The sequence below is a fragment of the Oreochromis aureus genome, linkage group 2 (genome assembly GCF_013358895.1).
Source record: "Oreochromis aureus strain Israel breed Guangdong linkage group 2, ZZ_aureus, whole genome shotgun sequence".
Classification (NCBI taxonomy): Eukaryota; Metazoa; Chordata; class Actinopteri; order Cichliformes; family Cichlidae; genus Oreochromis; species Oreochromis aureus.
In genome coordinates this window covers 4972579-5000014 of record NC_052943.1, presented here as the reverse complement: position 1 = coordinate 5000014, position 27436 = coordinate 4972579, and the positions used below count along the sequence as shown (strand labels likewise).

Below are 27436 nucleotides of genomic sequence, written 5' to 3'. Positions count from 1 at the left end.
CTTATTCTTCTTTTATCCTTTCTTTTTCTTTTTTTTCAACAAACAAAAGTAAGATTCTCGTGAAATGTCAGCAAATGTCAACAATGCCATTGAGAGATCAAACTTTTTGTTTACGCCATGTAAAGCACGATGAGACTTCTGGCTTTAGAACAAAACACGTTCCTGCAGCTCGGAAAGACCGAGAAAAAAGAAATGTTGTTGAACAGTAACTATTTGTGACACTGGCAAAGTAAATAATGTCTTAGACATTCAAATACTGACTGAGAGTGTCTCATTCACAAAGAGACAGTCTGAACAAAAGCTGATGGAGACGTAAACACCTTTACTAATGCTACAACTACTGCTCTACTACCACTACTAACAATATTTATGTTAATAAGGAAAATTGCAGACATATTTAATTCTAAACATGTAGACTAAAGCTTTAGCTGTTTTGACATAATATATTTTAATAAGTGACCCTTTCACTTTTCAAACCAGAAGACGAAACAAGTTTCAAACATTATACAATCGTGATCACACTTCACTTTTTAATGTTTCACATAATAAACCCACATTCAAGAAAAACACTTCCAAATATCCCAGTTTGGTTTATCCAAAAACTGCAGCAGCAGACAGATCCGATGGTCCTTGTCATACATGCATTTTTCAGGAGACACTGCTCGGGCCTTGCTTTTTCTTTTTCTTCTTCTTCTTTTTTTTCTTTTTGAAAAATCATTGCACCTCCAGGCTAAACGTGTTTCCTCATAAAGAGAACCGGGGGGTGTGGCAGTAAGCAGATTGAAGATACTCAGCATGCACATGTCAATTTAGCATTATTGTCATCCTGTGTATAATATACGCAGAGTGGCAAGAAAGAATTTGGCCTGTGTGCGTGTTTCATGGAGAGGGTTAGAACATCTATTCAGACTGACTTAAGGAGGAAAAAGCGATCGCTAAACCTTCGTTATCAATTAGGCTTTCCTGGAAGCGACAAATGGCATTCTCAGCATAGCAGGAAAAAAACCTGTAAGCAAAGGAAGTAAAAAACAATGACAGTACAATTGATTCGAGTCTCAGGTAGTTAAGGCAGCTTGCAGCTGTGGAGTAAAACAAGCCTTGGGCGTTTGCCACATCCTCTTCATTGTAAAACCACCCAATAAATTACCAAAAAACAAACAAAGCTGCAATATTTGAAAACAATTATGACGTTACACCTGACAGAAACACCGATGGCACAGCTGTCCTAAAGACCTCCGCACTGCTGCCTTCTCTGTCTCGGCCTGTAGAGACTGAATCACGTGTTTGACCTTGAGCGGCGGAGCTGAGCTGAGCCGAGTTTAGCCGAACTGTGCTGAGCTTTGGCTCGGTGCTCAGGGCTGTAATTACACACACTAACACAGCGTAGCATGGACCACCATGACACACATACACACACACACACAGCCGCACACCAACCAACCCATTTCACCCCTTATCAAAGCCTCGGCTCTAAGTGTCCTATGAAGTGTAATGTTGTGGAACAGATACAGGGATTGTATCTGGGGTGGTTAACTCCTGGATGGGATGCAAAGAACACTGCTTTCATACTCGGTGAACTGATGATTATAATGAGACAGGCCCTCGCTGCCCCCCTCCCCCTTGCTCCTTCCTTTCACCTCTGACTCAGCTGTGCTTTTATATTCCACCCTCCCCTCCATCCGCAGTGGACTGTGTAGACCCTCAGTGCGGCGGGCACGGCGTGTGCGTGCGTGGGGAGTGCGTGTGCTCGGCGGGCTGGGCGGGAGTGAGCTGCGATGACCCGCTGCCAGCCTGTCAGGAGCAGTGTTCGGGACACGGCACCTATCTCCCAGAGTCAGACACCTGCGCCTGCCAGCCCAACTGGACGGGACCAGACTGCTACACCGGTAAGACCTGAGGATTATTGTTCACACGCAGGAAAAAAGAAAACAACCAAAACAAAAAAAAACACTGAAAATTGAAAGTGCACATCGCTCGGTTGCCAGTGTTCTGGTAGCATGCATGGTCTTGCCAGATACTATTTTCTGGGGATTTGATAGACATGAGAGAAATTGGAGTCGAATTGGATTGGAGCCACACTGTGAGCTGTGTGTATGCGCCTCTACATGCGTGTGTGTTCGCATGGGCGTTTTGTGCGCTCACTCTTCATGCTAGTCATAAATGAGATTTCCTCTCATGACTCTTTGAGTGCAGCAGCTACGCCGCAACACACACATGCTCATGCACACACAAATACACAGGCGCTCGGACGCTCGCATTCCCTTTCAGCTAAATGAGGAAAAAAAATTACAGTGAGAAAAATGTGTTTTTTAAAAGACTTCTTTTCTCATTTTTGCTGCAAGGCATGTCAGAGATCGCAACTCTGAGGAGCGTTCAGCTTGGCATTTAAAAGCTCGCCAGCATTTATTACATACCTGAGCACAACATATTAGTTAGTGAGTGTTTGTTAAATATAGATGTGAAAGCCTTGATAGATCTGAAAGGACTTTTATTCTGCTTGCTTGCAAAGACAGCAGTTCTTCACCGATTATGAAGGAAAAAGACTAGAACAAGGCGAGCCAAGCAAGTCTACTGCGGTTCTAAACATAGGTTACAGCGTGGCGTGGTACACAGTGGGGGAAAAAGAAGTTTCCTCGTCCTTGCAGTGTGAGCTGTCAGAGAGGAAAATAGCCATTTTAAGGTTGGCTTTTCTCTGGTTCCACCAGACTAACTTAATGCTGGCGTTGGGAAGAATCCTCTTTGCCATGCACACCGATGATTTGCAGGCAATTGGCATTAGCGCCTGCTCTCAGGTGTGCGCATGCCTTATTATAGTGATATAGCCCATGATAATGATAGACCGTGGCTGAATATCTGAGATATGAGCGGCCTCCCTCTACCTGCCGGGCATTTAATCAAAAGGACCAAGCAATTCTATGTCCTGGTCTTGTTGAGGCATAGCTAAGTTAATGTAATTCTAATAGAGAGCCAAAAAAACCTCTCCAACTTTAATCCACTTTTTCCTCCCTCTCCATGCTATGTATATTTAAATTGAAATAACTTTTTACTGCAGCTGGATAAGTAGTCTTTGTGTGCCTCCAGCACTTTGCTCTCTTTACTGATGGATGAGGCTTTGCCTCTGCAGAGGGAGAGAGCGAGGGAGAGCTGGATGCAGAGGAGAAGTACAGAGAAAAGGAAATAGACAAAAACAGGAGGAAAGAATTTTAAATGCATGTTGCAAGACAGAGGGGAAGAATGTTACGGAGAAAAGAGAAAGTTAACAGAGAAGATGATGGAAAATGAAGAAAGAGAAAAAGAGGTATTAACATACCCAACATATCTGATCAAAATGTCAGAAAAGAATAATAGAGCCGAATTGAAATCCCTGTAGCTTAAATATGCGGTGCAAATACGAATCATTTGGCTGTTATGAGTGTATTCACTCTTCTCCTCCTTCAGGGAGCTCAGCTATTAGAGGTGGGAAGATTGTGTATTGTGAGAACGTAGACTCTTTAGTCTCTGAGGTTATCTTTTTCTATCGCTTGGTTTTTTTTTCTCACCTGTATCCAATGGCTCACCCCCAACTCTTTTAAACTTCTTTCTGCTCTCTGTGTCCCCGGTGCCTCTTTTACATTTTTTTTTCCTCTTCCACCGCTCAATTCCTCCATCTGTTCCACTCCCTCTCATTCCCTTCCCCTCTCACACTTAAATGCTTTTTTTTCTCACGCATATCTCCACCCACCTGTTCGGCAGAGCTGTGCCCGGTGCCATGTGGCAGCCACGGCGTTTGCTCGGAAGGCCAGTGCCAGTGCGAGGAGGGTTGGATTGGCGCTGCGTGCGACCAGAGAGCATGCCATCCTCGCTGCGAAGAGCACGGCCAGTGCCACGATGGGACCTGCGTGTGCCAACCTGGCTGGGAGGGAGAGCACTGTAACATTGGTGAGCGGTGCCCGAGTCCACGTGGGAGTGTTCGGTTGTCTTGTGATATTTTGATGAGTATGATTAATGCATTTACAAAAAAAAAAGAAAAAAAAGAGGTGTTGTTGTTGTTCTTTGGATGTTTTCCATTTACAATCATTCTGGTTTTACGCAATTCTCACTTATTTGTCCCCGCAGTTACTCATGATTTGGATGTCGTAGTGAAAGGTAATTTATTTTTACTCAGGTGTTAAATTTCACATTGTGCTCCTCCAGCGTCCTCACAAGCGCTAAAACTCTGTCTGTGTGCACGAACACGTGGGACACACCTTTTCAGATGGCTGCCCGGGGTTGTGCAGCGGGCACGGGCGCTGTACCCTGGAGCAGAGCGGCTGGCGTTGCGTCTGCCAGGCTGGATGGAGTGGGCCTGGATGCAGCGTTGTCATGGAAACTGACTGCAGTGATGGAACAGACAACGACGGAGGTGAAATTCTACCATCTTCTGTCATTTTCTATCTCTTTTCCTCTTTCTTTTCTGTCTTTCAGGCAGATTGTCCCTTCTATCCTGTTACTTCTTGTTCAGTTTCCCCCTAAACAAAAAAGGGAGAAAATCAGCCTCATTGTTCCTCCCCTTCATCGCACTGTGCTGTCCCAGTCCTGCTGAGACTCCCGAAGAGTCCTGCTGGTCATTATTATACTGAATATGTATTTGTGTGTGTATGCCTCTTCATTTTGTGCGAGTGTGTTTGTCTGCTTTTCCTCTTATCACAGCTAAATGTCTAATATGCATACCACCTGCTAGGATAAAAGGCACTCAGAGAAAATTTCCCAAGTCCAAATACAGCAAACCATGCATAATAGATTTCTGCTTCTTTTTTGCTTATGGTTGTCAGGTGTCTGGTGGCAGGTGAGAGGTTTGTGTCTCAAGGCCATGTAGTTGTGTTTTCCCAGCTGAAGAAAGGAACATTTCAGCGGTGGCAGGATCTCTACTCATTACAATCATTCCGTCGCCATTTCGGTCCCATCTGCAGCTCTTTTACAAAATAAAAAAGGTAGTTGTAAGGATGTAGTGCAATATTGCATTGCTTTCAACTGTGCCCATTCACTTTGAAACTCTATCAAACATCCATTATGGGCATGGCTGTTAAGCCGGGGCTGTAATCCATCATTGCAAACAAGGTAGTGTTGCTTTTGTTTGGAGGAAAACCCGTTTTTTCCTCTTTTTTTTGTTTGTGGCTCCAAGTTTTTTGATGAGAGTTGTTTGAATCAGCCACAGGAAACCACAAACACATACATATTTTTTCTGGTTTCTGGTTGCACAGGTTTTTTTTTAGGTAGCTACAAAGCAACTCTTTTTTTCCCGTCTGCACATTGTTTACACAAACTGCATGATTGACTCAGCGACACTTCACAAAATCGGCGCTGATGGCTGTTCAGCACATGAATTACAGGTCCTTATTTTGGATTATAACGTCAGAGCCCGGGCAATAAAAAATGTTTTGTGGACTGTAAAATAAGGGCTGAATAGAGGAAAGGAGTCCTAGCAGGACTGTGCCTTGGCAGCGGTGTGGTTATGCTTCGGTATTGTATCGATGGATTATGTCTTTTTGTTCGGTCTATTTTTGTGTGTGCGTGTGTTCATTTGTGGTTTTTAAGGAATAAAGGACTGTTGTAGTGATGAATAGCATTAACTGTTTATTCAGTCACACTCATTTCTTCATTTAACGGTGCACTTTCACCATTTTTTTACATAAATGTCAGCATACTGCTTAAGGGAATACTATCCACCCTGGGAAAAAGCTATACAGTGTCTTCTGTGGTACTGAGGGAGTTTTGTCAGATCTGTAAGAAATGATGACATTAGGAGTTATCTCAGCTAGCTACAAAGTTAGATAAAACAAAGTATTAGAATTTGAAGACATAAGATTAACTTACCGAGCTAGTCTTGGAGCTTTTCCCGGCTTAAGTTAGGGTAGACACTGAGGGCATTGGCAGGCCATCACGGGGCTATATGTTAAGGTTGAAACAATCAAGTATCAGCTGTTATAAGGAGATCTGACATCCTGGATTCTTGTTGTCTGACACTCTGACAGCCTCGTGTCTGGTTTTCTGGCATGATGCTGGAAAGAGCCAGCCAGCAAACACTCCAGGAAGTCACTGCCCTGCCAAGAAATAGTCTGACCCATAACCTGCCCTGCCATCCCCATAAAACTGCAAACTGCTGTTATGGTTTTTGTGTGGATGAGGAAAAAAATATGATTTTTAATTTGTACTCTTTAAAGCTGCTTATTGGTTTTAATACCTTTGAACAAAGCCAGCTCGACTGTTTTCCGCATGCATCCACTTTTAGGCTAATTGGTTGCTGGCAGTAAACATATTCTGAACAGAGTGGTATCGATTTTCTCATCTGACTCTCAGCAAGAAATTACATTTTCTAAAATTTCAAACTGTTCCTGTAAAACCGGGGTTTCAAACATAAGGCTTGGGGCCCGGAATCAACCCTGCAAAGACTCCAATCCAACACGCTTTGGGAAACGTGAAGGAGGACATACATTTGGTACCTACTGCATTCTCATAAGTTTTACAACTACACCAAAATTATTAAATAACAGATGAGCAATCACATGTCAGAAAAGTTTCAGTTTTTTTCTCTATCTGCACATGTAGACTTTTCTGTCAGGTTCACAGTAAAGAAAAAGAAAAATAGGACATTTTCTATTAATTAATAAAAAAACTTCTGTTTTATACTGTAATTACAGGACAGTCTGGGCAATGAGCTACCAGAACATTCTCTGTAATTTTACACATTTAATTCTTAAAATTTAAGCCCAAAGTATCGAACTGACAGATTTCTTTAATTTACTACAGCAGAATTACTTAATGCTAACATAGAAAAACTGAGATGTATTATTAATTTGCACTTCATTTTCTTATATTGAGATCTCAGGGATTAAATGTGCAGTTAAACTTCTTTGCACCCACAGAAAAGGGAGTTTCACTGGTCCGGCCCAATTAAGATCAAAGTGGGCTGAATGTAGCTCACAATGTAAAATGAGTTTGATTCCTTGCTGTAAAAGACTCTGTGAGACACGGACGTACAGTGCGTCTCATCTGGAAAGTGTTCCCAGCACTTCACTTGTTTCACCTTGTGTCAGGTTACAGCTTTAGTCCAAAATGGATTAAATTCATTTTTCAGTTGTAAATCTTTTTCTTTGAGATTCTTGTAAATTTATAAAAACAAAAAAACAAAAAAATAACATTTACATAAGTATTCACAGCCTTTGCTCCCTACTTCGGTGATGCACCTTTAGCAGCACCTTATACCCTCAAGTCTTTTGAAGGCTGATGCTACAAGCTTGGCATACCTATTTTTGGGCAGTTTCGCTCATTCTTCTTTGCAAAACCTCTCAAGCTCCATCAGTCTGGATGGAGAGTGACACTCGAGGACATTCACAGATCGGTCCCAAAGCTGGTTCTTTGTTATCTTGGCTGTGTACTCCAGAGCGCTCTGGAGCAGATTATCATCAGGGATGTCTCTGTATGTTGCTGCATTCATCTTTCCCTGACCCTGACTACACAAACTGCCCCACAGCATAATGCTGCCACCACCGTGCTTCCCTATAGGGATGGCATTGTCCATATGAGAAGCAGTGCCTGGGTTCCTCCAGACATGATGTCTTGCATTCAGGTCAAAGAGTTCAATTTTTGTTTCATTAGAGCAGAAAATTTTATTTCTCATGGTCTGAGAGTCCTTCAGGTGACCTCTGGTAAAGTCCAGGTGGGCTGTCATGAGCCTTTTACTGAGTGGCTTTCATTTGGCCACTCTACCATACAGGCCTGATTGTTAAAGTGCTGCAGAAAAGGTTGGCTTCCCATCTCCATAGATCAACACTGAAGTTCTGTCAGAGCAACCATCGGATCGCTCTCCAGTCACTCATGTTTGCCGGGCGGTCAGCTCTACAAGAAATCCTGGTGGTTCCCAATGTTTTCCATTTACAGCCGAGGATTTATGGAGTCCATTGTGCTCATTGGGACCTTCAATGCTGCAGACTTTTTTCTGTACCTTTCCCCAGATCTGTGCCTCAATCCGGTTCTCTATCAGAGGGCTACAGACAGTTTCTTGGACTTCATGGCTTGGTTTGCGCTTCAACTATGAGACCTTATATAGACACAAATGTGTCTTTCCAAATCATATCCAGTCAACTGAATTTAGCACAGGTGGACTCTGATCGAATTGTCAAAACATCTGACGGATGATTGGTGGAAACAAGATGCACCTGAGCTCAATTTTAAATGTAACGGAAAAGGCTGTGAATATTTATGCACATGTTCAATTTTAATTTGTTTTTATTTTGAATGAATTTTAAGCAGAAATTTAGCTGCTGCTAAGTTGGTTGTTTCTTTGGGGGTGCGGGCAGGTAACCATATCATAATGGGAGGGAGGGGTGATAAGGTATCAGCTAGCAGCTAATTAGCACTAAGTAACACACCAAAATATCAAAATTTCCCTGAGCAAACTTCTTGGTCTATTAGTACAATTATTAGCACATTTTCGTAGAAGGCTGTAAACATGCTTTTTCTGCTTTGAAGTTGGACATTTTAACATGGGAGACTATTTGCTTTTGGAGCCAGCCTCAATTCGAGGGACTGCAGATTTTGGCACGTTCGTGTCGCCTTCATTTTCCAGCTCCTTGGGGTGCAGTTTGAGCTCATCCCACATGAGACTAAAAGACAGGATTTGATTTAATATATTTTTTTCTTTGTGAAAGAGTAGGTTAAGTAGAGGTTGATGTAGTGAGCAGATGGAAGCCAGACAAAAAAAAGATGCAATGAATACACTCTATGGCAGTATATGCAAAATGGGATCACTGTAAACATACTGCATTAAAATCCCATATGAATATTAATCTTCAAATGTCTAAATGTCTGTACTGAAGGTGTGAAAGTGTTCACTTTACTTGTGCTTATGCCAAAGAAGTGCCTGCTGACAACGCCTTATGCAGTCTACTTCTCTTACCTTGCAGTGCTTCCACCTCTCTGCGCAGCTTTTCAAATGCCATAATTTCCAACCACACAATTCAGCCATCTCTCTTAATTGGCAGATATACGGTAGGCTCTCATAGCCTTCTCTCGACGCAATCTTTTTGTCTCTGAAGATAGACAGAGATGGAATGATGCTATCACAAGTAATCAGAGAATAAAGAGGAACGTTGAAGAGAGAGTTTCAATTATTCTGCCTGGATGGGAGCGAAGAAAAAAATGTTTTGTGCTTTCTCTTGAAGAAAAAATAGAAAAAGAGCATTTATTCTGCACATCTGAGCAGTAAAATCACATGCACATACATATTTATATGTATTACATGTGTTCCAAATTTCCATTTTTACTGCTCGCCTTTGTGCGCAGCGTTTAAGAGCCGCGCCTCCCTAATAAGCTACAAACTTGTCTGTTCCTTGAATGATATTTCAAATTCAATTAATAATGTGCTTTCAAGTTCAGATAGTGAATCTTATGGAATTCAGCCATTGTACTGAGTTATCTTTGCAGGGGGAGGTTATAATAGAATATTGTTGGCCTTTAGCTCCCTGCTCTGTGGTCAGATGCATTTAAATGTCAGCACTGTTTCCTGCCTTTTCAGAAACAGGCTTGAAATAGGAAACACAAATGCCAGCCTGGGTCCTATTACCTGCCGCCCTGCTTTGTATCCGTGGCTCATTGTTTATGCCAGCCTTTTATGGATCACATTCAAATAATGCTGGCGATTCAAGTCTGATTTATAGCAATAGATGCTATAATTGTACTCTGATGGCCCCTAATAAATTTCATTTGATTGATTCTTGTGATAACGATGATGCATGCATAGTTCGTTATTGCGGATCGCATTACTCCGAAAGAGTTTCTCACTGGCCGGCACTGCAAGAATCATTTATTTGATATTATGTCTGAGGTTTTATTGGGTCTGCTTCTAGTCTTTTCACTGAAAGTGCATACAGTACCTTGGCCTTGGTCCTCTTAACCTTATAGCCACTTACAAATATTAAAGCCTGTGTTAATTATGCATTCTAAGGTGAAGTAGTAAATTCAACTCCCCTCTAAACCACCTCATCTGTGGTGCTTGTTTGAAAATGTGTGCCTTTTTGCATCTGTTGCTCTTCTCTTTTGTACATTTTTAACCTCCTGTGCGTTTCAGATGGCCTGTTGGACTGCGTAGATCCCGATTGCTGCGAGCAGCTGAGCTGTGGCTCGGACCCCCTGTGCCAGGGTTCAGCCGACCCGTTGGCCCTGCTGCAGCAGGGCTCGCTTCCCCTCACCACACCTCATTCTCCCACCAGCACACACACTCACAGCTTCTACCACCGCATCCGCTTCCTTCTCGGCAAGGCGGCCACGCACACTCTCCCTGGAGACGTGCCCTTTGATACCAGGTATGCACTTATTTACTCTTTGTGCCGTATCTAGTATTTGTGTTTGCACATCCGTGTCCTCAAGTTGTTCGACTGCACAGTGCGATGAAAGACCTCAGGAGTAGATGATGGACAAATACATCAATTTTAATGACTTGCAACGTCCACTGGATGTCATTTGTTTAATGAGGATTTGTGTTTGCATGTGAATGGGGCATGTCGTGTGTTCAAGCGCCTGCGCGTACATCTATTACCCCGAAGATCGGCAGTCACACGACAGCACATTGTTCCTTCTTCCAGGATCCGTGTCAGAATCCAGCTACAGAGTGTTTGTTTGGTACATATTAATGCTTTATGTGTCATTCAGTTACACCAGTCGTAAAGGTGTCACCATAAATTTTTCAGGACCCTCTGACTGCCGTCTAAGAGCGCAAATCCATCTCAGCGACATTATGATGACCTAGAAAATTTGGTTTGGAAAACAAAAGGGGGTACCACTCTGAAAAATGGCAAAGTGCTTCTTCTTTTTCCCCGACCCCGTTGGTTCACTTGTAGAATAAACAAATAAATTAATTATGTGGCATTTTTTTCTGAGGGGAAATCGATTGCAGCTTTCAGGACAGGAGTAACAAACGGGGCTACGCAGTCACCCGGAGAACACCTCACCATCCTTCATTTATCCTTTTTTCCGGAGTAACAGATTGACTCAATCGTGAATGTGTGCGTATGTGTGTGCGTGTGCAACGCATGCGTCGGCCTAAATCTGTCTTTATTGCACCAGGGCAGCTGTTAGTCCAGGTTCAAGCAGCGTAATCCATTCTTTACCTGCAAAATCAAGATGAATATTTTCAAATGGGAGAGATGCTTCTCATCATTCAGGGCCTTTTTAAAGAACAACCTGGCCTGCTTTGTTTTTTTCTTGTGTTTTTTTTTGCTGCAGGTAGCGCTGTCACTGTAATATAAAAATGATGTGGAAGTTTTGGTCTCTTTATGACAAGGTGTTGAAAGGTTTTACTGTGGGTGAAGCTATATTTGTGATCCTTGTATCCTGGCAGTCTCTGGCAGATTTTTTTCTGTGCTGAAGAATGGAATTGTACTGAGAAGAATAAACTCAGCTGCTTTTTTATTCGCACAAGGTCATTTGGCAAGTGCGTCACAATGTGCCTCTCTCTTCAAACAGTGATTATGTTCTCCATCATTGTAAACCTGTCATCGCTCCCTCTCTTTGTTTATCTCCATCTCTTTTTTTCCCTCTCCCTCTCTCTCTCTCGTCTTTGTTTTGGCAGTCGGGTAGCTGTGATCCGAGGTAGCGTTGTGCTGCAGGATGGCTCTCCTCTCGTTGGAGTCAACATCTCTTTTCCGCAGCACCCCGAGTATGGTTACACCATAAGTAGGCAGGATGGAAGGTACAAATTTAGGCACAAGAGACACACAAAAAATTACATTTCTAATTCCTTTTCTCCTCCAAACTTAGTTGCTCCTCATTTCTCTCCAGCTTCGACCTGGTGACCTTGGGCGCCATGTCTATGACCCTGATGTTCCAGCGTCCACCCTTCCTCCCTCAAACACGAACCATCTGGACCCCAAATAACAACTTTCTGGTTCTAGATCAGGTGACAATGTCCAGGGAGGAACCTCAAGCTCCTAAATGTGACATCAGGAGCGTTCTGAGTCCCTATCCTCTCGTCCTGCCCTACCCACTTTCCAGATACACCGCAGCGTGTGCAGAGAAGGGGCCAGCCATACCTGAGCTACAGGTAAAATCCCTGTTGACAGACATAATCCCTGTTCTCAAACACAAGTCCACGACTATTGTAGCTATGTGATGGCGCTGATTTCCTGATATCTTTTTTCACCGAATTAACTGAGCATAATTGCCTGAATTCAGTCATAAAGAAATAAAAATAGCAAGAGTAACGAAGCATTTAATGTGTGCGTGTGAATGTCAGCGAGAATGAAGCTTGCATAAACTTTGTAACAGCTCAGCAACAAACCAACCTGGCCTCACAGGATTGAGACAAACAGGATTGTGCAAATTTAGCTCGGTTCATATTTGCATCATGCAAACACCAAATGAACAAAATGCAAATGTGTGCTACATCCATGCACTTCCCCACCACAAAAGCAAATTAGGTACCTGAAAATCAGATGTGAAGGTCATTCAGATGGTTACATATTTACTTCACAATGTAGCGCCAAAGATTGGGTTTTTTTGTTGTTCACAGAGAACAGGACCTCACCCTGTGACGTTATTTTTCTCTCTCGCTACATTTGTTTTTTGTGGTTTTTTGGTAGATTAAAAACACAAAGCACATTATCCCTTTTCAGGGAGACGAAAGTGACGCTCTCGCTTGAAAATATCATCATTCATGGCCACAGACACACTATCTGCACTTCGTATCAACAGAACATCAAAACGAATGAGGGGACATTTTTTATCTTAGCTTAGCTCACACAAGCATCGGGTAAATAAATGGAAAGAACAGCACTGACAGTTCGTACATGTAACATGTTCATTGACTATAGTGAACACAGGCAGCTGCTTAAATGTACAACTTTATGAAAAAAGTAATACAGTATGTACTGGATATACACTGCTCTATCATGGTGGCTGTGGGGCTGCATTTTAGCCAATGGTGTTGGGGATATTTAAAAATTGATGGGATTATGAACAGAAAACGACCTTCAGATTTTCATTCGCCGTGGAATACCCTATGGAAGATGTCTGAGCTTCATTTTTCAGCATGGGAACGATCCCAAACACACTGCCAGTACAGTAAAAGCATATCTGGGTAGAAGAACCCCCAACAATGGAACACAATCCATCATGGATTGTTCCCCCCAGAGCCCAGATAACAATATTATTGACACAGTGTGGGATCACCTTGACAGAGAACAGCTCAAAAGTCAGCCAGCATCCAAAGATGAATGTTTTTTGTTTGTTTATTAAGTCACTTAAAACTGACCTATGAAACACGGAGACACAGACACAGAACAACCAATTTTAAATGGTAGCTTTTAGTCCTTTGTTACTGTCACGTGAAAAATGATGGATTTATGAACGCGGAAAAGTACCATCAGATATTTAGCCACCATGCTATACCATCTGGCAAGCATCAGCTGGTACGGATCAGCATGACAGTGATGCCAAAACTTCCAGTGCAGTAAAACCATATTTGGATGGAAAAACACAACATCAGCCATGGATTGGCCTCCCCTGGGCCCAGATCTCAGTATTATTGACACAGTGTGCGATCATCTTGACAGAGAACAGAACAAAAGGCAGCAACATCCAGAGAGGAGCTTTAAATGTCCTTCAAGAAGCGTGAAGACAAAATGACAAGAAAGCTTCAGTTTTTGTCTTATATACTATATTTTATAAAATTAATGCATATTTGCATGTTTCAATAAATCACTGCACTTACTTCCCATTTTCCATCTATGACTCAAGACTTTAATACTTTTTCTATTTTCTACAGATATCATTGTGGTGCACACTTCATTTCATTTATTAAAAAAGATAAGAAAACATTGACACATACTGTGTGTACTTACTGCACCTTACTGTTGTCTATTTTTTTCTGTACCTGCCAATAACACTTATTACTCTAGCTCATTAAACAAATACAAAGTCATGATAAAACACCTTTCTTTCCTATATTACTCTGTCACTCTTTCAATTCTCATTTATGCTCTCACCATCACCTGTATTTCTCACTCTGCTCCTCTGCTTATTCTCCCTAGGCGGTGCAGGAAGACGTTTCAATGCCAGGAGCTTTTGTGAAGCTGAGCTACTTGAGCACTCGTGCTGCTGGCTACCTCTCTCTCCTGCGAATCCTCCTCACTCCTCCCTCCCCATCATCCCCTGTCTCCCCGCTGGGCGGTCTGTCCAAGGTTCATGTCCGCGCCTCTGTCCAAGGGAGGTTGTACCAGCGGTGGTATCCTGCCGGGCCTGGTCTGGTCCACAGGCTCGTCTGGAACAAGACGGATGTTTATGGTCAGGAGGTCTGGGGTCTCACTTATGCAACTGGTAGGTAAAATATGAAATTATTCATGAATGTCTTCTTTCTTTTTTCACATTTGGCAACAAACATTTAACTTTCATGCCAAATACTGCAAAGGAAAGAAGATAAGATAACTTGTGGATCAAGAAAAGGACTACAAACTATTGATTTGTTCTTAGCCATGGGAGCGTCTGTTAAAAGCATCATAGGTAAACATCCAACTGATCTCAGATAAATTAAAACCAGCAGCAGTCCTGAGTGCCATGTGAAAGGCGTCTGCCTGGGGAAACATAATAACAAAATGAATGATAATATTATGATAGGCCTCCTGCATAGTAAACATAATGATGCCATCAGTCCATAATAATTTTCGCATTCAAAAATAATCATAATAATCTGTGTGTGTGTGTGTGTGTGTGTGTGTGTGTGTGTGTGTGTGTGTGTGAAAGAGCGAAAGCAGGAGATTAAAAAAGGCCTATTTTTCAGCCCATTAAAGTTTTAAGTGTTGAGTTTGATCTCCTATGATTGGGTTTGGTGAACTTGTATCTTAAATGAACGTTTCAACACTTTACTTATTTGCGCTCTTTCATAGCTTCATGATACGATCATACCATCTCATGTTCATAAGGCAGGGCCAGACTATTTTTTAACTCATAGAATTGTTTCCACTAAACATTAAATGCACTAATAAATATCGAGGTTACTGCAGCAGTCTTGAGAGCTTGAATAAAAGAACCTCTGGATTGGAGAAACCAACCAGCGCTGCATAAATGCATGGCACAATGGGACAACACTGAGCTGTAAATGTGCACCTAAAAGACAAACGACACTCTTTCAAGGATGATGATGCTCACATTTTGGACAGAGAAGACAGATGGTTTGAAAGAGGACTGAAGGAGGCCATCTATGTGAACGACAGTCATTGAACAGAGGGGATGCTTCACAACACCAAAAGACCCTGCAATAACAGAAAACAACCCCAAACAATCAGATGACCCCCTATGAGGGAGCACTTGGTGTCAGTGAGAAGGAAAAATTAGTTTTAACAGCTTTAAATCTCCAGCAGAACCAAGATCAGGGAGGGGCAGGCATCTGCCGCAGGGGGTTGGGGATGAGGGGAGGGAAACAGGACAATAGACACATTGTGGAAGACAGCAGAGATTACTAATAACCAGTGATTGGATGCAGAGGGGTGTATGAACTCATAAAGAATGAAAAAAGGTGAGTTAAGAAGAAACACACATGATCAGTAGTAGGTCAACGACTCCCAGGACCCCCTCCAAAGGCAACAACCCCCACTAGGGGTTAAATGGATGGGACTCTCCACCTTTGACTTTAGAACTGAAGATGCCTCTTGGATGAGAGTCTTCACAAACTTGAAGAAGTCCAGTGGGCTTCTTCTTTCAAGCTCTGAAGACGATCACGACCTTGATGAATGCGAGCCTACACAGATGTTTAATGTAACAGTTTGTGGTTTGGGAGTTGCTTTTTATTAACAAAAGGATTGGCAGTTTAACTTTTCCCATCCACTTTATATTTCTAGCCACACTTTAACACTGCTCTTTATTCTGTCTACCTTGGAGCTTTATCTGAAACACACAGTCACACACTGATCGGTGCGTTTGGGATATTTTTGGTTTTAGTATTTTGTTGAAGGACACTTTAGCATGCAGACCTTCCACTTACCTTCCAAGCCCTAGCCGCAAAGTAATTATAAATAAGACTGTTTTTCACCAAGAAAAAGAAAATGTAGCGGAACGCAACTTCTCAAAAAAAACCCCACAGTTTGTTGCTTGGTTTTACAGCTTTGTTTAAGCTAAACCGCATTAATTAGTGAGGTTTGGAGGCATATTTTTAGGCGAGCTTTGTGAACATTGGAGGGAGCCAGGGTAGCTCTTTCCCCTTGTGTTCCCCTCGCTCCAGTTAATTCACAGATATGAGAGGGCTATCAATCTTTTTTCGTCCAACTCTGGACAAGGAAACAAACAAGCCTGCCCACAGAGATATTTAACTATTCCTTCAAGCAAAGCTCCTGTTAGCTTAGTATACTTCAAATCTGAGGGATTCAGACAAATGTTTTTTTTCCTCTTTCAGACAGGATGCAGGCCAGATGAATAAAACCCTTTGAAAGACAGAAAAACAGATTTTCTTTTATCATCGTCCCTATTAACTCTTAGGTCTGCGAGGGAGCGTTTCAGCACCGCGGTTTGCACAAAAGCCTGATTGGAAGTCATTGTGTAAATGATTGACCATTCAGTGGGTAATCACCCAACTGTTAATGGACAATGTCCTGCTACCAAATTACAGATGGGAGATTTCAGTGTTTGATTTAAACTTTTTAACAGTAGTTCGACAACTGCCAATTCACTGCAGCACACCAAAGGGTTTCCTATAAGTGAAATATCATGATGACATTAAGAACATATCGTGAATGTGGTGAGAAGGGAAACATTTTCTTCTTTTTCCCTGTCCTGTCCGTCACTGTAGCAATCGGAATTGTTGACTGAAGGGCAAAAAATACCAAAATTTATTAGAATTTATTTTGGGTTATTACAACCAAAGAAAGTGGAGTTGGGGAGAAAGTTCAGAGAAGAAGAGGAAGAGAGAGAGAGAAACACTGAGAATCTGCTTCAACACCTGTTGCGGTGAAGAAAACAGCAGAGAAACCACAGCGACTAACAACATATGCATAAATAACAGTGACAGTGTTACTGAGCAGCACGCAGCTTTCGACTCCGTCCAAGGTCCCTGAAACCTGAATCGGCGCTGACAGCAAAGAAGAGTAGAGATGTACGGAGAGGGAGGAGTGGAAAGACGGAAGGCTACAAGTATATATCGTCAGCTATGACAGGGAGATAGCCCCGTTGGACGCGTTTGACGCTGGTTCTGTGGGAGAAAATAAAACAAAGTAAAGTGCACATAAATACAAATCTGTGTACTGAAGGTTTTCATTACCGCGGCCTTCTGTTCTCTTTTCCCCAGTGTCTTCTCTCACCTGTGTGAAAAACAGTTACAGGATGTGAAACTGTTACTGTTATTGCACTCTAGGTTCATTATGGCAAAAAAACAGCCCTTTGTAAGATGCCATCGAGGCTTAAACCATTGAACTTTCCGCTATCTGTGTCCACGGCTTCCTCTTTGTGAAGGAGTGTGCGCAAACAGTGCAGCTGCAAGATAGAGCTTTCCATAAGCACTGAGATCAGGCTTACCAGACTCTTTGTCCACCAGAGTGTAGGGCCTCATACCAAGATTGCATCTTTCTGTCCCCAGGCCTTCTTTTCCCCTCGTGAGCCCTCCCTCTCCTCTTCTTATCTGTTCGAGCGGCATTTCATCTGCTCCGGCTCTCTCGTGATCTTTCACCTCTTCGCAGCTCACATGATCCCTGTTTTTATTTACCCTGCTTTGCTAAACCACTTCGCCCTTCTTGCCCCCTTTCCCTCGCCTCCCTCTTCCTCTACCCAGACAGCTGCTTTCCTGTGTTTCTGTCCTGTCCTGATCTCTCTTTGCTTTTCTTCCCTCCTTGTTATTTCCTCCATTCTCTGTGATCTCCCCGGTTACCTCGCTCCTGTTTTCCTCTGCCCTTCATTGTTTTTGTCTTCTCTTCCCCTGTTCTCCCCTGATCCTCCCCTCTCTATAGTTCCTCGTGCTATGTTGGTGCAAAGACACGGACGAGCACGGTCTCTCGCGCACACACACATCTTGCAATATGTCTGTGCATGCACACACACCCATGTGCCACCGAGAGCAAGAGAAAGGGAGATCATGCTCTGTTTGCTGGGGTGAACACATTGCCTGAGGCTTCGGCAGTGGGGAATGAAAGCTTTCACCTGTGAGATATTGAGTGTGCATTTATGGACTATAGTGTGCATGCGTATTGTTTGCGAGCGAGTGTGTGTTCTCTTGTATCGTTTCTTGTAATATAGCTAGAGTAATATTCGGTTGTGAAGCAGTTCTCCAAACACTGACACTTTCCCTTTGAGATTGCTTCGCCTGTTTTGTCCTGGAAAAAGCTTTGTTCTTCATATTAAGTCAGTTTTATTGTAGGTTTGTTTTTTTTTAAAGAAAACAGAAAAATGTTCCTATTTACAGAAATGTATTCATGGCAACTTTTAATACATTTTACAAAGGCTGGAATGCTTTCCAGGTTGTCAAACAGGCTTTTGAAGAGGACATGCAATGTAACTTCAAGGGTCAAAACAGGCACAATGCAAGTATGTTTGTTTTGGTTGTGAAGAATATATTTAGCTTTGCATTTTCTGATCCCTCTCACTTCTCTTTCTGTCCTTTAAGCCTGACCTTAAACCTAAGATTACGAGCCTAACTGAGCTTAAGGCAGATAAAATTGAAACAAATGGACTTTTTGAACGAAAACCAAAGCGAGAGTTCCTTGGCTCTAAGAACTTTTGTCCAACACTATAAGGTTTCTTTTTCTCTTCCAGAATCCCCAGTGCCCCAAATTACAGATTATTTTCTCTCCCCAATCACCTTATCGATCGTACCCTCCAACTTGGAGATTTAAGTCGGCCCCGTGTGTCTGCTGAGAGTTTCTCTCCGCGTTAATGGGAATCTCCTGAGTTTCTGCATAATACGAGCGCCCCTACTTACGTATTCCGGCATCTCATCTGATCTTTATGCTGACTTTGCCGCATGGTTTCCCTTGAGCGCCCGTCAGTTCACAGGCATGTTGGTCTACAGTGAAGTTAAAAGAGATCAGTGCCAACAGTGATTGACAGCGACAACTGTTCTTCTCCAGCTTTTGTGTAGATGTGTCAACCTAACCTTACTCTACAGTATATCATTATATTCATTTAAGAACACTGTATCATCTTAAAATGTGCTCTGTACTGAACCCCTGCAGCTTTAAAGCATCTTGTGGTTAAGTAAGGAAGACGGAACGGCCTTTTCTTTCCTGTTTGCTTGGCTACAGCAGCGAGGTACCTGATACAGTAATGCCCATCACTCACTCAGAGCAGTTTAACACTGAATATGATATTCTTCTATGATTTACCATAATCATACTGATAATAGGGAATTATCAACTAATGCTAGCACTGGCTATCAGGCACGTGCATAATTCACTGTGATTTTAATTTGACTGCTTATTTTGGCTAACAGAATAAAGGCCTGCTAATACATCTGTGCTGCATCCATGCAACTTCATGAAATGTGTAAGACAACCAAACGCTAAACAAAATTGAAAGGAATCCGACTGCCATTTAGATAGTTACCTATACTGTAATAGATTGGCATTTATGTAATGCTGTTCCAGTCTTACTCACCTCTCAAGCTAAGTTTAACCATGCATTCATACAGCACTATATACTTCTCATATCCATGACCAATTTAGAATCACCAGTTAGCCAAACATGCTAATGTTTGGACTGTGGGAGGAAGCCAGAGCGCTCAGATGAAACACATGCAGGCACAGAGAGAGCATGCAAGCTCCACAGCCGGGGTTCAAACCTGGATCCTTCTTACTGTCTGACAACAATGCAAACCGAAGCTCAATCCTGCCTTAATACAGGTAAAATAGGTAAATGTGCATTTAAAATCAAATGCATTTAGCTGTGAAAGCCAGATATTTAATAATGAAAGGGTCAGTGAGTGTTACTTAGCGTTAGAATGACCAGCTGGATGGAAACATGATTACTAATGAATTATAAAATAGCTGAAATAACTCAAAAATGTTTACCATCACAGTTTTATTAGTTGACAATTTGCCCGTCCCAGTGTGTTTGCATTTTGTTCTAAATCATTTTCACCTAATTTCACCTTTTCCTATGTTGTGTTCTGTATAGTGTTATTGTACAGAACATTGCACATTATCGTGGCACGGTGGCATAATGGTTAGCCCACATAACCTGAGGCCCAGTTACCTAACAGACCTTCTCGACGTGTATAGCCCCAAGAGATCACTCAGATCCTCTAACCAACTGCTCGTAGTGCAACAAAGGCCCCGACGAAAGACTGCAGGGGGCCGAGCTTTTGCAATTGCAGCACCCAAACTCTGGAATAATCTTCCTGTCGATGTTCGCATGTCAGATTCCATTCAATCGTTTAAATCATGCTTAAAAACTCACCTGTTCCATGTAGTTTTTGAAGCAAATTAGTTTGGACTTCCACCTGGTCTGCATTTGTGCTATGTAACTGTAACTATAATTGTTTTTAAGTGTTTTTGTTGCCTTTTGTTGTACTCTGCTTTGCTGCCTTGTGTGAAGCACTTTGATGGACACTGTCCTTTTTAAATGTGCTATAGAAATAAAATATTGATTGATTGACAGTCTCACAGAAACAAGGTTCCAGATTAGAGCCTTGGCTGTGGGTTTGCATGTTCACTGTGCACCTGTGTGGATTTATTCAGGGTACTTTGACATGCATGTTAGGTTAATCGGTGTTTCTAAATTGACACTGTACTCTGTGTCAGATTTAAAGCGTGCTACATACTGCTACAGTCACACTACGTAAAACAGTGCTGCATCCAAAACTGCAATAAGACACAGTCGGTCTGCTATCAGTCTGGGTCATGTTGGCAATAACATATGAGTTTGTCATATTAGAGCAACTAATTGCGATAAATCAGGGAAAATCACAAACCTCTTGCCATCTGCATCAGAGGTGTAGAGCTAAACTTGTCTGCCAGCGGTAGAGTGGCCACTTGGAAACACTAGGATATTTCTCAGTGGCCTGAGGGTCCTTTTGGCCGGACACAGCAAAATCCACACATAAGGCATGACTCTCTGAGCCACATACACGGCCAGGCTTACAAAAAAGGGAAAACTTACATTTTACACATGTATAAACAGACAAAAACACACAGATTGGTCATTACTAAAATGACAGTGCAAAGGGCAGTGCAAATTTGTGGCTTAAAAATCAGTGTATGCACAGGTTTTACACATATGTTTCTCTCTTAAAACATTTTGGCAGCTCAGATAAATGAGAGAAGGCTGACGGAGAATCGATATGTTTACGATATATGAGGATGAACTCTTTCTGACAGACATTGCTGGGGACTGTGTGTGGACCTGAGGACTGAAACACAAGTAGAGTCCAGGATTAATTCGGAGAAAACTACTCCTCCATAGAAACCGCTGTGTAACAACTGATATGCACCATGTGCAGAAGAACAAAAAAAAAACATTATTTCCCATCAGATCGCGAGCTGTCTGTGTGAAGATACTGTTACTGAGCCAGGTGTGTAAATGTGCACATCCCTCTGGGTGTTTCTGCAGGCTGTGTGAAACTGTAGGTCCTTATTAAAGTCAGTGTTACGTACAGGCATGTGGTATTATATACCAGTAGATTATGTGACATTATGTGGTGAAGGGACGTTAAAGACAGAAAGCTGAGAGTTGCTCTGTGTGCGCACTGCTGAGATCATGGTGTAGAAATGCCGCTAAAAGCCTGGAAACATTATTTCCTTAGGGATTAATAAAGTATTTTGATTCTGATTGTGCAATACAAAGATGTATGTTTGTATGCATCTTGCATTAGAATTGTACTTCCTCCTCCTCCATATTCAGTAATTATTGCCGAGCAGGAATATGTGGGGCTCGGTTGTAAACAGAGCGAGGACTGAGTAAAGAGTGCCAGGACAGTGCCAAAGTTTTGGCGCTGCACTCACAGGTTTGATAACATCTCCCCCTCTAATTCCAAGTAAATGAGCACTCCTAGCAGCAACCATCAGGTGCAAAGTAAGACGTGCAGTAAATTGCCTGCCACAAGTCTTAGTAACTCACATTTGTGTGATTTATTATGTTGTATCCTCACTTGGAGAAATAAATGGTGGAGCAAAAGAATTGCACTGATTACGTGCTGCAATCTGCATTTACAGATTGAACAGCGAGTATTTGCAAACATTCTGCAATCTGTCTGAGAGCGATTGCACTCAGCACGATAGTCGCAAGGATTTTGTCGTCCTATTTTTGCTGTAGTCTGAGCCATACTTAAATACAAGTACACATTAAATTGATTATGAGAGAACCATTTTACAGTTGCTGCTTCAGCAACAGCATATTTCTGCAAATACTTTTACAGGTGGTCTTGTTTATCATAGGACATCGTACAGCTTTAAAGCTATAGAGCTGTTTTCAGAGTGACTATAGGCATGCAGTGACTGGAATGTGTGAGAGAAAAGGCAGCAGAAAGTTGCCATTAAAATTGTAATGAAGCACTTGCTTAATTAGGTAAATGTATTGCTTGTGTGTTTATTTTTTCCACCTCTGAAACGGGCTAATGACTCATGTGCATGGGCTTCTGTCCTTCGGTGTGTGCGAGCGCGCCTGATTACACACTGCAGAATGACATGTATGTAAGTATGTTTGCGTGTTTGCTTTGAAAGCTCCTGCAGCTTTGTCACCTGCTGCCTTTAAACATATTCCAAGTGGCAAATTAGTGCCGAAACATATTTAATCCTGCCAAGCCAAAAAAAAAGAAAAAAAAATCTGTTGATAGTTGTTAGTTGTAGTGGGAAGCTGCACAGCGTATCATTACAACTAAGAGGCCAAGCAGCTAATTCTAGGGCTCCTTCATGAAGCCGTACTCCTCCTGATTACGCCCCCACTCCTCACTGATCTCTCTCAAACACAAACACTGATGAGGTCTCCCTACAGGCCTTTTATCTATCTCACCACTCGATACAATATAGCTTTGAAAAAGATATGGGGAAACTTGTGTGTGCTTTGCCTTGTTTTCAGGCTCTGTTCAGATACAAGCGCGTGCAGTCATTTTGCGCCACGTGGTGCAGCGTTAAGCACAGCGGGTCTGCAGCACATAGGAATTGCATGCTACTGCTTAATGTTAAGCTCTCGATGTGTGCACGTGTTTCTGTTCCAGTGGCAGTCGGCTATGAGTATGAGGTGTGTCCCGGTGTTATCCACTGGGAAAGAAGGACCGCTCTGATGCAGGGATTTGAACTGGTCCCCTCTGACCTTGGAGGATGGTCTCTGGACAAACACCATGCCCTTAACATTCGCAGCGGTGAGTTTATCTGCTTGTTTTTGGGGAAGCTGGCTGCGTTTTTAAAGCCACAAACTGAATTGGAGAAACTTGAATTCAATTCAAATTAGTTTTGTCTTTTATGAAAGAAAAAAATGGATGTTTTTTGCTTTCTTTCTTTGACATTGAAATAAATAAGAACCACTGTGTTACTTCTTTTAAGTTACGTGTTGATAGTCTAGACAGACTACATGAAATGATACAGAGCTTAGAAGTCCAAGATGTCCTTGAAGTAAGGACATCAAAACGCTGTAGTCTGGGTGACTCAGCTACAATGTGCCGTTATCGTCGTTAAAGCTGCTCAGAAAGTGGTTTGAGATGTATCAAATTTTAATTTTCTCACACAAGAAATCTTAATTTGTTACTTGTTAAGAGTTAGGCACACAGAAGAGGTTGGTCCAGATTTAAACAAGTCCAAAAAGTCAGACTGACAAAATTTTGGTCGGTGCAACGGAGTGAAAGACATCGCCCTATCCCAAAACTCTTGTAGCCCCTTAAATCTGGCGTGATGAGTTCAAAGGAAAACAAAAAAGACAGACCCCAAATCTGACAAGTGAAAGAACTGAAACTATTCCTACTTTGGAAAATCGTTGCATTCATAAAGGATTTCAGCAACATTAGCATGCACCCACTGATAGGAAGTACACTTAAAGGGTCTTTCTTGTCACTATTGCATTCCCCTCTCCCCAGGAATCCTTCACAAAGGGAATGGAGAAAACGTCTTCCTGTCCCAGCAGCCCCCTGTTATCGGCACCGTGATGGGGAACGGCTTCTATCGGAGCGTCCCGTGTGGCCCAAGCTGCAGCGGTGCGGCTCGGGACATGATGCTGTTTGCCCCCGTGGCGCTGGCTAGCGGCCCCGACGGCTCTCTCTACGTGGGGGACTTTAACTTCATTCGCAGGGTCCACCCAGACGGATACACCAGAACCATACTGGAACTCAAGTGAGAGCAATGATCTTGTTGGGTGTGCTCGTGATAAGACCGCTTTTGGTAGGGATCTCTCGCAGTAGGAAGCAGTGGGATTTGGTGCATCGGATTCACTCGAGCACAATGTGAAATAAAAAATTAGCTCAGCTGATACGGGTTAGCATGGCATTAGCTGCGGATGGGATCTGCAGCTGCGATCTATTTGATCTCGGTGGAATTCTTTCTGAAGTTCGTCTTCATGCAGAAGGAGGAGCGTGTGAGGTTTAGAGATCACAGACTCTAATCTACCTCTTTAGGATGCGAGAGAAGCTGAAAGTCTCTGCTGAGAGACAAAGATACGTTTTTTTCTTCTTCTTCTTTTTTTTCCTCTGGATTATGACGATGATATCTCCTACTCTGCTGCAGGCATTACATTCTCTCATTTCTGTATTTTTTCAAGCGTAGAATCTCAATGGGATTGCACAGTCATTTGTCCTGTAAAGTGTTCTCCTTATGTATCTTTACTCTCATTCACTGTTTTTATTCTCTGTCTGACTAATATTTCTGGTTCAGGCAGAGGTTTCCTCTGGGTGGAAACACCCCCAACCTGCCAAAAACGGCTTCTTGTTTAGGTTAATATTAAATGTGAAACAATACAACTGTCTAAAGCAACCCCAATTTCACTTTATGGGGAGAAAATTTTGCAGCCTATGAAATTCTGAGGGACTCTCGTTAGCCTCATAAATAATTGTTTTTACTTTCTCTTCTCTTCCCTTTTGAAACGCTCCTTTATGGCTTGTTATCAGGAACCGGGATACCAGACACAGGTGAGAAGTGGTGATTTACACCTCCTGTATATACCTGCACAAATGTGTGTCGAGGGAATAGACAGTTGCAAAACGCCCTGCAGAGCTTTAACTTTGTTTGTTTGCCTCCTTTTAAATTGCATTGACCCACCTTCACCTGCAACACGCGCGTGCAGGTTCTGCACACGCTCCGAACGCAGTTAGATCTATGAATGTCTCATTTAAATTTCACTAGGTGATATTAAAATTTGCACGCTGGACCGCAGCCAAAATGTCAAGGATTTCATTTTTTTAGAGGATTACTGAAAGTCTGTTTGGAGGATGCCTCGGTTCATTCATTTCCCGAGCCAGACTAAAAGGCCCGAGGCCGGGAGTGGCCTCAACGTCGCCCCGGTCTCAAGCCTCTGTGATGCTGCGAGCGCTGTACGCTATGTTTGACAGAAGATTAGACAGATGTTATAGGGTTTCTGTGTGTGCACGTGTGTTGTGATGTTTGCGTCTGTGCGTGCACCGCTATCGTGGGTCGTATCGAGCCGATTGTGTGTGTGTGTGTTTGTGCTCGTGGGTGTTTGTGGAAGAGCAAGAGAGGGTTTATCCAATTTCAAAAACCCTGACTATTTTTCACGATACTGTGCCAAAATTTGAAACCGTGCAGAACTGATAATATGATTGCGATGTACTTTGTGGGTGGGTAGGAACAAATGTCAAAAAAATATATAAATATGCAAACTGTTGGTAATTTTCTACTGTAAAGCCATGTAGCCAGTGTTTCCCATCTGGAGCCGCTTTACCTCAGTGGGGTACTTCTGCGTTTGTCATGTGGAGAGATTGTTGAGTAGCTCCAGAAATTTAAATAAGAAGAAACAGGAGAAGCAGACAAGCTAACACAAGTGAGGTAGAGAAGGAAAGGAGGCGGTGGAGGTGTGTTGCCTTGAGATCGGCCAATCTGCTGGGATTGTAGCTGAACTCGACTTTGTGACCCACCTGAACTTACAGTATGCTCTGTTTAGCTGAAATAGATGCCAAAAAAATGAATAAATAGCTGTCTTTGTTAGGCATTTAGCCATAAGTAGCTGAATAAATGTTTCCGACTGCTTAAAAATAATAGCTGAAAAAGAAAGCTTAATGTGTAATGGATAAACGGTCTTAGATGCATAAAGTATTTGGGCTATTGTTGTAGCATAAATGCAGATTTTTCAAAAAAATCGGCTAAAACTTTTCTTGAAAGAATCCACTAATATATATTATTAACAGAAAATTTGATCCCAGCCTGAAATAAATTCAAATGAACGCATTTACAAGATCATGGGTTGTGTTAGTGAAGGAGTATTTGAGTAAATCTGGCTAGCGTGTCAGATAAAACGCAATAACGAGATTTGGAGCCTATACTGCATGAGCTGGATTCTTCTGAAGGCACTTCGGGTGGTGTTTCCTTACCCTGGAGGCTTCTCTTTTAGCTTCTGCTCCCTTCTTTTCCTCCACAGCAGCTTTTTACTGTTAGCAGCATGTTAGAGTTTCTCCTTTATTCTGTGCTATTGTTCTCCCTAAGTCAAATACATTAATTATTCATCCATATTCAGCTTTCAAAGCTTTTCACTATGCATTCTTCCCAGCAAAGTGCCGATCAGCCAAAAGGGCTTCAAAACAAGGTGCTCTCTGAGGGGAAGACGGTATGGGAAGTGCTCAACATGAAACCGCTGTCTATTCTTTCCCCCCCTTTAAGAGTCGGAGCGCGGAGTTAAGCAAATAGGGGAGGAAGTCCTCTACAATATTATCTGAGAGCCCAGACGGTCGATTGAGAGAGACAGTCAGGAACAGCTAGATCACTGTGTCTATCAACTCTGATCACTGTTTTGTTATTGCGTGCAGTGGGAACGAGCAAGGCTGGAGTGGGATTGTTTGTGCTCCGGTTGTTATTGTTGTTCATTTTCCTTCCACTGGAGGAAAGCATTCGGAGCTATGAGCATCTAATTGAGGAACAGACAGGTGAAGCGATTTGTAATCAGTCATATACAGCACGCGATGCTCACGCTAGCTTCAAGAGGCCCGGCAAATACACCGCGCCGCGCGCCGAGCAGTGGCACATTTCGAAACTCGGTGAATAAAACTCTCTTAGGATCGAGTTTAAATTATGTATGTGCAGTTCAGCGCTGAGCTCTGTAAACAGTTATGCACTTAATGGACTAGATGACTGACAGCAAGCCTGCCGATGTTGCTGTTTTTGTTTTTTTCTCTCTTCTGGGCATTGAGAAGGTTCAGTAAGTATTCTTCTTTAAAAGAAAAGGATATTTAGGGTACAAAGGCTGTCCAAAGCAAACTGGAAATCATAAGGACACGCTGGTTACAAAAAAAAAGAAAAAATGAAAAGGTTTGCAGCCCCGTAAAAATATTTTAATTGAGCACGAGCGTGACAACAGAAATATT

At 42.4% G+C, this 27436-nt stretch overlaps 1 protein-coding gene and 1 long non-coding RNA gene across 2 annotated transcripts in view; one reads left to right on the top strand and one right to left on the bottom strand.

Moving 5' to 3' along the window:
* tenm1 (teneurin transmembrane protein 1) overlaps nt 1-27436 on the top strand; it is a 202581-nt gene that overhangs the window by 105742 nt on the left and 69403 nt on the right. Inside the window, exons 12-22 of the mRNA XM_039615819.1 lie at nt 1686-1886; nt 3733-3918; nt 4096-4125; nt 4235-4381; nt 10085-10319; nt 11585-11704; nt 11794-12055; nt 14043-14328; nt 23138-23281; nt 23990-24242; nt 25013-25033. Coding sequence (XP_039471753.1) covers nt 1686-1886; nt 3733-3918; nt 4096-4125; nt 4235-4381; nt 10085-10319; nt 11585-11704; nt 11794-12055; nt 14043-14328; nt 23138-23281; nt 23990-24242; nt 25013-25033 — 1885 coding nt within the window. The remainder of the gene's footprint in view (nt 1-1685; nt 1887-3732; nt 3919-4095; nt 4126-4234; nt 4382-10084; nt 10320-11584; nt 11705-11793; nt 12056-14042; nt 14329-23137; nt 23282-23989; nt 24243-25012; nt 25034-27436) is intronic.
* On the bottom strand, nt 14131-16049 carry LOC120441316. Its single transcript, XR_005613979.1, has 3 exons — nt 15157-16049; nt 14465-14582; nt 14131-14272 (listed from the first exon to the last, which is right to left on the bottom strand). It is a non-coding gene; the product is annotated as an uncharacterized LOC120441316 (long non-coding RNA).